Source organism: Pituophis catenifer, unplaced genomic scaffold (assembly GCF_029215685.1).
Source record: "Pituophis catenifer annectens isolate HBS135680 unplaced genomic scaffold, rPitCat1.0.hap2 SCAF_2, whole genome shotgun sequence".
Lineage (NCBI taxonomy): Eukaryota > Metazoa > Chordata > Lepidosauria > Squamata > Colubridae > Pituophis > Pituophis catenifer.
In genome coordinates, this window is record NW_027256882.1 from 79,099,548 (window position 1) to 79,113,748 (window position 14,201).

At 45.3% G+C, this 14,201-nt stretch overlaps 1 protein-coding gene across 1 annotated transcript in view; it reads left to right on the plus strand.

Annotated features, from left to right (window-relative positions):
• The first annotated feature begins 1,331 nt into the window (after window positions 1-1,331).
• The window catches only part of VGLL4 (vestigial like family member 4), a 75,374-nt gene continuing 62,504 nt past the window's right edge, over window positions 1,332-14,201 (plus strand). Inside the window, exon 1 of the mRNA XM_070937005.1 lies at window positions 1,332-1,528. Coding sequence (XP_070793106.1) covers window positions 1,444-1,528 — 85 coding nt within the window. The 5' untranslated portion in view covers window positions 1,332-1,443. The remainder of the gene's footprint in view (window positions 1,529-14,201) is intronic.

Below are 14,201 nucleotides of genomic sequence, written 5' to 3' on the forward strand. Positions count from 1 at the left end.
CTAACACTTAAAAACAAAAATAAATTATAAATAATTACAAAGGAGTTTTGTTTCAATTCAACACAATATTGTCTCCAGCAGATTTATGTGTGATGTTCCTTTAAAAAAAACTGCAAGGGGAAAAAAATCCAGCAAACTAGAAACATTTACTGCAGGATTGTTTCTCAAAATGAAAACAAAACCCCAGCATTCTCTGATAATCCAAAATAAATTTACCTTTCTTCAACTTCAACATGACTTTTTGGTTTTTTTCCCCCTCTCAAGGGCCCCTTGTGATGAGCTGTTCTCCCTCTTCTATTTGGCACTTTTTAATCCTGCTGTCAGAGTCCAAACCTCCGGTTCTCCAAAAGTGCCATTGCTTATTCCAACTCATCCTAAGAAAACATTTGCTGTGTAGCAAACCAAGAATTAAACAATGCCTAAATGTATCTGATACAAGGATGCCAAGTTCCTGTGGCTCTAAAATACTCTTTTGGGAACTTACAACTTTTAACCAAATATTTAAATATTACAACAATTAATTAAAACATCACAGTCTTTTTCTATGTGCATTGTTAACTGTAGTGCAAATAGAATTAAATAATGGCAGTTGTACTACAGCCAACTAAGTTTTATTTGTAAGTAAAACTCCATCGTTTATGTTTAACAGTGTGTAGTGTTTTGGATTGAGATTAGTTTGGAATTAGAAATAGATTAGGACTGTGAAAATGGGGAGGAAAAAAAAGCAAATGTGTCAATTTCTATTTTCAGAAATGAATCCACATTGATTTAACTTTCCAGCTTAGACTCTGTCAAAAGCAGCTTGGTGTTTGCTTTTTCTTCTCTAGTTCTGTAGTGGCAGCTGTGCTTCCTGTAAGGGCAGAGGCTGACATGGCCCCTTCTGTGCCGTCTTCAACAGCTCCTCCTCCTTCTCCTCTGTCTTGCTTTCAAAACTCCCTGTGCATTTAGAGCCTGATCTTGTGCAGAAAATATCCCTGACATTTGAAGAGCTCCAGGGATTCAACGAGCATGCTCAGTCCTGGCCGACTGCTAGAAAGAGGAAGCTAGTTTACATAGGAGTCATACCAAGCATAGCCTGCATGTCAGCGCAGTTAACTTGCAGCGGGCTGTGAGGAGAATTAGCATGTCTTTGTCCTAGGAAGCCTGAGCTCTTCCAGGCCTTACCCTCCCCCAGCGCAATCTCAGTGGCGACGGTGGGTATAACCTACTCTCCACTTTCTGCTTCCGAAGGGGATCTTTTTTTTTTTTTTGCCTCCCGCCCGCCTTTTTTTTTTTTTTTTTTACAACCACTCCATTTTAATATACTTTTGTTTTGATTAGTCGGAGGCTGGGCCTTGAGGCTGGTGGAGCTTGGGAAGGAGCCTGGAGCATTTATTTGCCTGTGTTCTCGCTGCTGTTGCGGGGTGAAAGCAAGCAAGCTGGTCTTCTTTGCTAGCCCACTAAATGCTATTTATGAAGATGGACCTGTTGAATTACCAGTACTTGGACAAGATGAACAACAATATCGGCATTCTCCGCCAGTATGAAGGTAACTTACGATGCCTGTTGCCTGTAGCTTTCCCCCCCCACCCCCTTTCCTTTGTAAAACCTCTGTTAAGTTTCCTCTGGAACCTTTGCTGTGGAGTGATTCCTCTTCCACATCCCTACCATTGTGTCCAGAAAGAGAAAAAAATAATTTCAATTAGAAAGATAGGGGTCTTTTTTCTTTGCATTCTGTCTCAAAGTGGGCACAACTTGCATCTTGCAAAGGCAGCGAATATCATTATAGACGAGATGTTTATTTAGTTGTGTCAGAAGACTTTGATTTTCTGTTTCTGTAGCCTCTGAAAGCTTTCCTTTGCCTGGATGGTTTTTTCTTGACGATAGACATGACTTCTACATGCTTCCTTTCTACATTAAGTACAGATGAGCGGCAACAATGGCTGAATTCTAGGGTGGCAAGTTGTTTTTGTCTCATATCAGTTGCTGGTTTTAGGGCATAATAAAGTTTTTTTTTAATTACTCGGCTCCAGGGATTGAAGGGTGTCTGTATTACAGAATACAGAGTGGCCCTTTGTTTGACTTCTCATTTCCTGTACAGCTCTGAGAAAGCTCTGACATGGAGAACCGACTCTCCTCCCCTCCCCTGGTCCCACATCTCCTCCCTCCAGGTCTGCTCAGCAGTCTGCCCCTCACTGTTAAAGGCTACAGAGCTGCTGGAAACCAGGCACTCTGGCCATCTTCTAGCTGATTCTACCTCTCTCTCTTTTAATCCCCATATGTGTGCTTTGCTGATACTGATTTTTTTCCTCACTAATATACAACGCTACAGTAGCATTACCCAACCCTATCCCAGTTCTGGTTATAAGGGAGGCAGAACTGTACTGCTTTTTAACACATTCAGTTTTAATTTGAAAAGGCTGTAATGGGAAGGGAAGGGAAGGGAAGGGAAGGGAAGGGAAGGGAAGGGAAGGGAAGGGAAGGGAAGGGAAGGGAAGGGAAGGGAAGGGAAGGAAAGGAAAGAAGGAAAGGAAAGGAAGAAAGGAAAGGAAAGGAAAGGAAAGGAAAGGAAAGGAAAGGAAAGGAAGATAGACATCAGTAGGCAGCTGGCAGTAAGGCTGTTTTTCTGTTGGCGTATGTGCAAAGTACCAACAGACAGGCTGACACACAAACATTGCACATAATCTCTCTTTTCCGGTTTTTCAGTTTGAAAGTTTTCCATTATTGTTTGGAGAGTGCTTTGTTTAATAGAGATCTGTGAAGAATTTGTTGAGGATAGCAAAGTATAAATCTGCTAAGAATAGGAAAAGAAAAACAAATGAGAAAGCTGGCAGCGAAATGCTGGCGCTGGAAACATGTCAGCTGAAATAACAAGGCCTGTCTTTTCAATAAATTGGATACTCCTCAGAATGTATGTCTTCAATCTCCTGCTTTAAAATAGCAAATATTAGAGATGACTGTGGGAAAAGAGGTTATCTTACCCTAGGTGCTTTCAGAGAGTTCTTGTTAAAACCTTTCTCAGCCTGGTACCTTTCAGATGTCCTGGAAATTCTGAAAGAACATCAGTTGGGGTACCAGGTTGCAAAATGTTAGGCTGTCCTTTACAAGTTTGCCACTTCCTTTTTTATAAAACTTGATGCCATGGCAAGACTTGCTAATAATATTTCCCCTTTAAAGAGCCTATTGTTTGGGGGGAGTGTTACTGCTCTGTAATACTTTTCCTCTGGATTAAAATCAAGAAAAATACAACTATGCTTAAACGTTTAGAAAATGTAAATAAAAACAAACTAAGTTTATAAAGCATCTGTGGGTTTGTACATTTTCTTCTGCTTTAAAGATAATAGCAATAGCAATAGCACTTAGACTTATATACCGCTTCATAGTGCTTTTCAGCCCTCGCTAAGCAGTTTAAAGAGTTAGCATATTGCCTCCAACAATCTGGGTCCTCATTTTACCAACCTTGGAAGGATGGAAGCGGAGTCAACCTTGAGCCATTCAGAATCAAACTCCTGGAGTGAGCAATGAGTTAGCCTGCAGTACTACTTTCTTACCACTGCGCCATCACAGCTCTATTACGTGTTCTTAGAATAGGGAAGGATCTTCCATGCTACTGTCATGTATGGTAGAGCCTTACAACTCATCCCATTGCAGTTGGCAGTGTATACATGCACAGTCAAGATGAATAAGATTGTGAGAAAAATGTAATAATTTTTAAACATTTTAAATTTCACTGTCTTAGTAAGAGATAATTGACTCTGTTATTGGAGGAGAGAGAATAATATGCACCTTTTTTTCTTCCTTAGATGTTCTCCCAACATGTTGGGCTTTAGTTCCATTTGCCATGCCTAGGTACTGTTAGTTATGGGCCAGTGCATTTGGAGGTTATGAGCTGGGAAGTTCCCTCTTAAGCAATTAAAGAAATAAACACTGTCCTTGTTTGTTTATTTAAGAATTATTTTTGAATGTACACATTTATTACAAGAGAGGGTTATGATGAAAAATTAAAATTGCAAATTTTTTTGAAGGAAAACTATTTCCTAAAGCAAAACTAAACATATATTTGAATATAAGCCTTTGGGGCTATTTAATATCTATTCTGCTCAGTTTGAAAAAAAATGTCTTTGAAAAGGAACATAAGTCTATTAGATTATTATTAACACAAATGCTTCCTGGAACATTAATAGACTTTCCAGAAGAAAGAATCATCTTTCTACTAGAAGAAAATGTAGTAATAGAGTAACAGAGAATTCTGGAACTCTTCAGATAATTTGAGTGTGTGGGATTTTCCTTGTGGAAAATATACTAATATACATAGAAAACACATGAGGACCATAAAAGTGAAACACGCCCTTCTGGATAGTATTCCTTTATGAACCTAGATTTTAAAGTTGCCTCTAACTGGGAGATGAGCAGCATATAAATTAAATAAATAATAATAAATCGCAAGTAAACTCTTCAAAGACTTCCAAGCAACCCATCTTCTTTCTTCCCTGCTGTCTATGCATTTGTTTGCTTGAATTAGGGATCCAGATGTCTGAAAGAGCACTTTTATTGTAAGGATATTGCAGTACTCCCACAAGTAATAGATTGTTTCTTGCTGGGAAGTATTCTCATCCCTTATCCCCACCTCCACTTAAGTGAACTTTATAAATATCAGTGCCATAGGAGGGGAAAAATAGAACTGCAGTATAGAAAGTGAATGGGGACCAGTGCCCTATTTCTTACTACTACCTGTTACATTTTTTTAAATATTCACTTTTATACATATTAGTGGAGGGCTCATCTGTTTCCCACTTCGAGGGCAAGGTTGCTCAATAGGCTACATGACAGTTTTCTTCTTTCCTTTTTCCAGTATTGCAATGCAGGCCCAGTCCTTGGTATTCAGCCATATAAATAGCAGTGTTTCTTTAAAAAAAACAACAGCTCTGTCCCCATGTTGTTATTGCAGGACCTCATAGACAGCTTGGCTGTCTCAGGAATTCTGGGAGTTGAAGTCCACAGGTTGTAAAAGGGCCACATTTGCCCACCCCTCTCATAGACCCTTCACAGGATAAATAGATTGGCTATGATAATAGAGAGACAAGCATACTAAAATGTAGTGGGAGACACAGTGAACTTTTGAGCACTCAAGATCAGGTTAACTGTGTCTATAAATAGCACCAGATTTGAACTTTGTCAAGTCTTCTTTTATGACCTTCCTATGAACTTTGTCTGGCAGTTGGATAGGTAGTGGCATGTGTTAGTTAGAGGATGTAACTCCAAGAAAAAATGCTGGGTGAGGTTGTCGCCCCCTTCTTAATTTCCCCAGAATTTCTCAGGATCAGGAAGGTGTTTTTTTTTTTTTTTTTTTTGGGAAGTTAAAATGGCAGATGATGTTGCTGTTGCCATGTTCTTTGTTCTGGAATATAGGAGGTACTTTTTATTTTAAAATTTTAAAATTAGGCCAAGATAGGCAGTAATGCAGCTGATATTTGCACTTTCGTGCCAGCTGCTGAAGCTAGAACTGCATAGTTCCAGTTATTGTTTTGTTTAAGTTTATGAAGTTATGCCATGCTACTTTGTAATGACAGAAATGCATACTACTGGCTTCATCTCTTGAGATAGGAATTCAAGCCATAATCCAGTGAAAAACATGTTGTATAGCTGTGTAGGCAGAACTATTACATTTATTACACGTATCATCTTTAAAATGAGATTTGTATTCATGGACTTGGTTGTGAGAATACAGGTTTTTGGGAGAGATCTCTACATTTCAGTAGTATTTTTGATGAATTCATTCCTATTGATTTTTATCCAATTATATATAAAAACTGTAAAACATTGCAAATTTTGCTTGCAATCCAATAGAAAAAGATCCATGGAAAGAAGTGGGAACTGGGAAAGGCAATGTAGCATATATGCTAAATTAATGTTCATTCACCTTAAATGGCACTTAAGGTGGAAAATAATGTGCTGCATTTTGAGGTTTCAAGGGTCCATACTACAATACACTCATTAACTTTTATTTGATTTTTTTTTTTTTTTTTTTTTTTTTTGCAAATAGAGCAGAATTGGAGGGATGGTATTGCTTCTTCATCAACTAATGGCATTTTCTGCTGCTTCTATCAGTACTTGGGCTCTTCCACATGGGGCTTTGGCACTACTGCTAAGTTGCTGCCTTATACCAGAATTCATACCCTGTTATTCACTTTGGGAAACCATGTTCATTTTCTTCTGGTTTGGCTATGGCATATCTTAAATTGCAACATTTCTGTTTTGGACCATTGTTATTCATTAGCAAGAATTCCTGCCAATTGTGTGCCTTGTGGCTTGGTGGCCATTTTGCTCCAGAGCACCATGGAAACCTTATATCAGAGTTCCAGGCATTTTACAGGAAGTCAGACTTTATTTTTGTCTTGAAGATTCTTATTGGAACAATTTACATCACTTGTGTGATTGCAGTAACTTAAAATAAAACTTCACATCCATGAAATTTTAAAATACACCATAAAGCAGGATAGGTGAAAAATAAATGTTACAAGAGATCTTTTCTATCTGCAACCATATTCCTATAAGTGAACTTCTTCATAAGGGTGTGCCATTAGAATGAACTGTTCTTGTGTTTATGTGGACATGATGGAGTCTGTCCTTCTTTATTCCAGTTATTTTTTGTAGTACGATATTCTTGGAATATCACTTGAGCAAGAAATAAGAAATGGGATAAGTTGAGACAATTCCCTTTAGGTATGTTTTGAGGCCCCAAATAGTGTTATTCCTAGTACATTTTATATAGACAGACTAGAAAACTGAATTTTATAACAAAAGAAATTAGATCCATATGTGAAGTTCAGAACCACTACTTTTTCCCTCCATTTTTGCATGATAGCTCATATTACTTAGTTGCATATTACATAATTGCTTCGCTTACTTCCTGTAAGGATGAAGCATTAGTTGGCTGCAAACAAGATTTGGCAGAGCTATACAAATTAAACAGTTTTGTCTCTTTCTTCCAAGGCAGCCCAGCATACAGATATTTGTGGAGGAGGAGAAGCATGAGATCTAATGTGCACTGAGCAGTTTGTTTAAAAGCTTGTGAATTGCTATCTTGCAAGTCTAATTTGTTAATAGAGTTTAGCTTCTTTGTATATAAGTTGAATAATTTTAGGAGATGTTTGATGAACTTTACATTCAGGAATTGCCTTTGCAGGTTCAGATTTACACAGGAAAAATAATGCCTCTCTTTTCATTGCTTTAGTGACTTAAACAGTGCTGTTGTTTTTAATGCCTGAGGGGGAGGGAGAGAGGGGGTGAAGACACAGACAGACAGTCAGACAGACAGGATTCACTCACTCTCTGGTTGTTTTTCATATTTAAAATACGAAGTAATTTTGGACATTTAAAAACGTTGATTCATTATGAAATTTTATCTTGTGTGCCTTTTATAAAAAATAAACAGTTGTCATTGTTCTCTAGAATTGATTTTCAATTGATATATTTTATGTTACTATTCCAAGTATGCATTTACATAGAAACTAAAAGTTGCAGTTGAAATTTTTTGGGTTTGATTTTTTTTTTTTTTACGTTAGGTGTGTCACATACAGTGTACATATACTTTCAGTTGTGCATAAAAGTTGCCTGTTGAAACATTGGAATTCTTATTTAGCGCACCCACATTTGTTGGGATGAGAGATGTGTGGCTGCTTCTAAGTGAATGTAAGCATCCTGGCTTCTTGAATTAGATGCAAATAATTATAGCATGGAAGGAAATTCTTTCTTGGATGCTTAATCTGGCTAAATAATTTTAGATGTTCTATGCTAACATCTGGTGTGCATTGCTTCTGTTTAGTTCCCCCATCTTATCCCCAGCTTGCCTGCTGTGGCATCTTAGAAAGCTATCACAGTCATTCTGCGGTTGGCTTAAATTAAATCACATGGAGCCAGCTAAAAGAATGCTGACATATGCAATTTTTATACTGAACACAGTAAAACCACAGGTCAGAGTTAAAAAGAATTTCTAACTGTTTGTGTCTAGACTCCAGGCTACAAAATTAAGAAAAATGTCATATCATAAAATTGTACATGTTGCAAAAAGATAGATATCAAAATTTGAAAAATGTGAAATGTATTTAACAAAAATATAACATGCTAATGAAGGGAAATTATACATGTCCCAGGATAATGTTGAGGGATCCAATCTGAGTCAGTCACCAGGGCCAAAGGTTTATTCTTCCAAGCTTTCGGGCTTGTGCTGTAGCAGGGAACTTCTCTCTCCAGAATATTCCAAAAACGTGGAAGAATAAATGTTTGGCCGATTCAGATTGGATCCTGCAAAAAATATAACATTTATCAGATCCTTGAAAGTTGCAGAAATTTAGTGATTTTACCCCAAGCAGAATCATATTGTCACAGAACTGTAAGGGACCATAGAGATCAGTGTAACTAACCACCTTCTCAATGCAAGATCATCCATGTAGAATGCAGCTGCAGGATCCCTGGCAGATTATCCACTGTGTGCTTAAATATCTATATTCAACCAATGTTTTTGCTATTATAGCTGGTTGCACAATCAGCCAGGTGTTTAGATTGCATTTAACATTTTTGTTCTAGGGAAGTGGGGAAGACAGCGGTCAGGAAAGGGTTATCTGCTCCTAATCCAGCAAAGATCGGGTCAGGAAGTTGAAAGGCTCCTCCTCCTGTTGCTTCCCCAGCTTTCTGACTCGATCTGTGCTGGATCGGACGCATATAGCCTTTCTCCTGCCCTTGCAGTCTTACATTTGATTTTAATTTGATCTTTTGATTTCTAAATTCTCCTGAGTAATTGAGGTGCACAGCGAGAAGGGCTGCTCTGGTCCAACTCCGCTGTGACCGCTTGCGGTCTTTGGGGATTGAGACCCCCTGACTGGGTCTCTCCCAATTGGCGCGAACGGTTCACGCCCGATTCCGCCGCTGAGAGCCTCCTCGTGGAGTCGAGGCTCTCTGCCTCTTTCTAGCGGCTGCCTGCTTTAATTTCCGGCGAGGAGACTTCTTCCTCGCCGAAGGCACCTCTCGGCGGTTTAAATCGCCGCCGATTGCAGCCGCTTCGTGCCCGCTGCCGCCTTTGAGCCGCTCAGCCTCCGGCCGCCCGTTATCACCCGCGCTCGCCGCTGGAACCTTCCCGGCTCCAAATTGACGGAGCGAAGAAGCGGTATTGTAAAACAGGCATTTATTATTACTTGGGGCCTTATTCTCTTGATTTTGGACGGCAATTGGGGGCTATTCATAACGGCCGCCATTTTACCGCTCGGCCACCATTGTACCTTGCCTTAACGGCCGCCATTTTGGATTTACCTCGTGGCAGTAGAGGCCTACTCTTCTCAGCATGGCATCACGTACATCCAAGGCGAGTAAGCGCCAGGCCTCTGAGGACCCGGCTCCCGGCCCCTCATCAGCTGAGCCACCAAAAAAATCGAAGAAATCCCAGGCCTCTAGGGAGGAAAAGAAGGCGGCAGCCAGGGCCAAAGAGGAGCTTCGCCTGCACCAGGCGATTGAACGCTCCATACAGAAGGCCATCAAAGAGGCTTCTGTTAGAGAGGCCCCAATCCATCAAGGGGCAATGGCCAATCTGACCCCTCTGGCCCCCCAGGCCCCTGTGGCTTTTCCACCTGAGCCAACGGAGGCTCCGGCCCAGGATTCACGCCCTTTATCTCCGGATGGGGGTCAACCGCCGGCCCTTCCTCAAGGGCAGATTTGTGAAGCCCTCTTTGGAGCACAGCCAGATACTCCTCCCCAGGGCCAGGCCCCAGCCTCTTCTAACCCCGGGGGGGTTGCACCATCTAATTTGGGGAGCAATGTACCACCGGGACCCTCGATTACCCCTGAAACCCGGGCTTTCATTCAATCCGCTATCCAAAAGGGGGTTCAGGCTGAATTAATAAAGCTACGCAGAACATCCTCCTGGGTGGCCGACTCTGCTTGTTCGAATCTGGACATTGAGGGTTCCCTTTTGCAAGAGGGCCAGGATCCTCCTATAATTGATGCCACTTCAGGGGTGCCATCTGAGCATCCATCTTACCATGATGAGGATGCTAGGGAGAGGGAACTCTCTGATGATGAGGACCTCGCCCCTGATCAGCCATCCTTCATAGGCTTATTTAAGCCTCACCTTTTTAGGTCCCTCTTACATAAAGCCAAGTTGACTACCCGCCTGGGTACCCCTCAGGCCGTCCCTCCTGCTAGTGGGGACAATCAGGGCTCTGTTCCCCTATTTGAGGTTCCAGAGATTGAAACTGAGGAGATTCCGGGTCCCAAGCTTTTTAGAGACGTCCTTAAGAAACAATGGTCAGCGCCTGCTTCGGGACCTAATCCTAATCAGCTTGACAGGCGCTTCTATAACATGGCCCCAGAGTTGGCTTCCCTCCTCCAACTCCCGACTGTGGACCCTCCGGTAGCAGCCCTTCCGGCACCCTCTAATGCTACTGGCCCTCCTGAGGAAAACCTCCGGCCGGAGGACAAAAGGCTGGAACAGTCACTAGTTAAATCTCATTTGGCTTCGGCCTGGGCAGCTAAGTCTGCTATGGCCTCGTCGTTTTTTAATAGGGCGTCCATTTTATGGATTCGACAACTGCAGGATAGGCTTCCAGTGTCGGATTCCAGGACCCATCAAGACCTTAACAAAATCTTAGCGGCCCTGGAATTTTCCGCCGACGCGACGCTTAATGCGTCCCGTTTCTCAGCTAAGGCAATTGGATCAGCCATAACCTCCCGGCGGTTGCTCTGGCTGCGGAATTGGCAGGCAGATGCCAAATCAAAGTGGCGCCTTGCTTCTGCAGCTTTTGAGGGTCCCCTTCTATTTGGGGCACCATTAGAACCTCTTTTAATTGAAACGAAAGACAAGAAACGTATTCTTGCACCAGTCTCGAGGCGTTCTGAACATCGCCCTCCCCCGGCTAATTTTCGCTCCTTTCGGCAGCCTGAGTTTCCCTACTCGGGGGGTAGATTTCCCAGGTCCTCCTTTTCCCATCCCAGGATCCCAGATCACCAGGGATACCAAAATCAAAGGGGATTCTCCAGGCGTCCCCCCCGGGGTTCCCGGGGTCGTCCTTTCCGCAGGTCCAGATAATTCCCCTTCCCCTCCTCCCATTGGGGGCCGCCTGGCTCTCTTTGCCAGCCAGTGGGAGAGTTCTTCCTCTGATGCTTGGGTCCGGGAGACGGTTAGGTGGGGCCTCTCCCTCGAATTCCTCTCCACTCCTCCCGAAAGGTTTCTGCGATGTCCTATTTCTCGGGATCGCGAGAAACGGCTCCTTCTGGCCTCGGCTATCAAACATCTCCTTGACATTCGGGCAATCGAGCCGGTGCCGCAGGAGCAGCAGGGACAGGGCTTTTATTCCCGCCTGTTCCTCGTTCAGAAATCTTCGGGAGGTTGGAGGGCAATTCTGGATCTTAAGTCCTTGAACCGCTGGGTCCCCTACCGGCGGTTCAAAATGCAGTCCCTCTCCTCAATCCTAGACAACATTAGGGTCGGGGACTTCCTCACGTCAATTGACTTGACTGAGGCCTACCTGCATGTCCCTATTCATCCGGCATATGTCAAATTTCTTCGGTTTTGCCATGCGGGTCGTCATTACCAGTACCGCGCCCTTCCATTCGGCCTTTCCTCGGCTCCCCGAGTGTTCACTAAATTGATGGCCGCCGTTGCGGCACACCTTCGAGCTCTTCCGATTCGGATTCTCTGTTATCTAGACGACCTTCTCATCCTGTCGAGCTCGGAGGATAGGGCGCTTCAGGATCTGGACACCACCCTCCGGATCCTGACGGCTCACGGTTTCTCCATCAATAGGGCCAAGAGCCATCTGGTACCTACGACCCGGATTCAACACCTAGGGGCTATCATCGATACGGTTGAGAGCAGGGTCTTCCTTTCCGAGGAACGACTGTCCAGCTTGCGGTCTCTGGTCAGTTCGGTCTCTCAGGGAGCCCCCGTTCCCTTGGCGACCCTTTCCCAGCTCCTCGGAAAAATGGTCTCGTGCATCGGCATCGTGCCATGGGCCCGTCTCCACTGCAGGGCTCTGCAGTGGTTTCTTCTCCCGTATCAGAAGTCCCACCATTCGGCTTCTTCTCAACTTGTTCACCTTAACCCCTCCGTCCTTCAGTCCCTCCGTTGGTGGTCCTCCAGGTCCCTGTTCAAGGGGAGGGAGTTCAGGGAGCCCAATCCGGTCGTCCTGACAACGGACGCCAGTCTTCTGGGCTGGGGGGCCCACGTTCACTCACACATGGCCCAGGGCTCCTGGACTTCGGAGGACAGATCGCACAACATAAACTGGCTGGAGCTCCGGGCCATTTTTCTGGCACTCAGGGTTTTCAAGGACATCGTCAAGGACCGACACGTAATTGTCCGGACGGACAACGTGGCAGCCAAAGCCAATGTCAATCGTCTGGGGGGGACTCGGTCCCGGCCCCTCATGGACGAAGCGGAGCGCTTGGGGACCTGGGCGGAGACCAACTTGCGATCCCTGCGAGCGGTCCACATCTCCGGCCTAGTCAACACCCAGGCCGACTGGCTGAGCCGCTCCATGCTGGACCACGGCGAGTGGCGCCTCGACCCGAGCCTCTTCCAACGGATCACACGTCGCTTCGGGGAACCGGCTGTGGACTTGTTCGCGACAAGGGTCAATCGCCAGATACCTCGCTTCGTCTCCAGGTTTCCGGACCCGATGGCAGAGGCCACGGACGCGCTCCTGAGCAGGTGGCCCAAGGGCCTTCTCTATGCCTTTCCTCCCCTTCCCCTTCTATCCAGGGTCGTCCGGAAGCTTCTAGAGGAACAGGCAGAGCTGATTCTCATCGCTCCCTATTGGCCCCGTCGGCCCTGGTTTGCCGACCTTCAGGCTCTGTCGGTTCGCCCTCCATGGCGTCTTCCCTCCGCCGATGTCATCCTTCATCAGGGCTCGCTCCGCCATCCGGACGCCTCCTGGCTTCAACTGACCGCATGGCGGTTGAGCGCCAGCTCCTGATGGAGTCTCTCCTGCCCGATGACGTGATAGACACAATCTCGGCGGCACGTCGCCCGGCCACGGTACGCATCTATGCAGCTACATGGCGCTCCTTCGCGGAATGGTGTACGCCTCAAGGTATCGACCCGAAGCAGGCATCTACTAAACAGGTACTTATCTTCCTTCAGAAGGGGTTAACCGCCGGCCTCTCGCCTAACACATTACGCAGGCAAGTAGCCGCTTTGTCGTCCATTCTCTGTTTGGGATCCCGTAATTCTCTGGCTCAACGTCCTCTGATTCGCTTGTTCCTCAAAGGGGCCTCCAACCTTCGACCTCCCCCTATACACCGCTACCCTACCTGGGATCTTCCTAAGGTGTTAAACGCTCTCACGCGAGAGCCCTTTGAACCTATTCGTTCTGTTTCCTTACGGTTTCTCTCCTATAAGGTATCCTTTTTGGTTGCAATCACCTCCGCCAGGCGGATTTCGGAGTTGGCAGCCCTCTCCATGAGGGCTGATCTCTGCATTTTTCACCCGGACAGGGTGGTTCTTCGCCTGGACCCTACCTTTTTGCCAAAGGTTAACTCCCTATTTCATAGGTCCCAGGAATTAATTCTCCCAGATTTTTGCCCCCGCCCGTCCCACCCTAGGGAACGGGTTTGGCACTCCCTGGATGTTCGCCGTGCGCTCCGCATCTACCTTAGGCGGACTTCCTCTTTCCGTAGGTCGGAGGCGCTTTTCGTCTCTTTCCAACCGTCCACTCTGGGCCTTAAGGTCTCTTCCCACACTGTAGGTCGGTGGCTCCGTGCCACCATTGCTTCATGCTACGAGGCCTCTTCCACTCCGGCCCCTAGGCGCGTCACTGCCCATTCCACCCGCAGTGCCGCCACTTCGGCAGCTTGGGCTACTCAAGCTTCCCTGTTGGACATCTGCCGGGCCGCCACTTGGGCGTCCCCTACTCCCTTTATCCGACACTATAGGATCGATACCTTCGCTTCGGCGGAGGCGGCATTCGGCCGTCGAGTTCTTCAACAGGTGTGTGCGGACCAGGCCTCCACGTCCCGGGCGGGTCCCTCCCTGTAGTCCTTGGGCTTTGGCATGTCCCTTTCCTGACCGCTGTCTTCCCCACTTCCCTAGAATGGGCGTTGACTTACCTGAACGCCCCTTCTGGGGACTGGGAAGACAGCGGTCAGCCCCGCCCCTCTTCCCGCCGGTTCGTTTCGGCCCGGCCATCTTTTTCTCAATCTTCTCTAGGTGGGCTATTGCGTCGTCAGGAAGA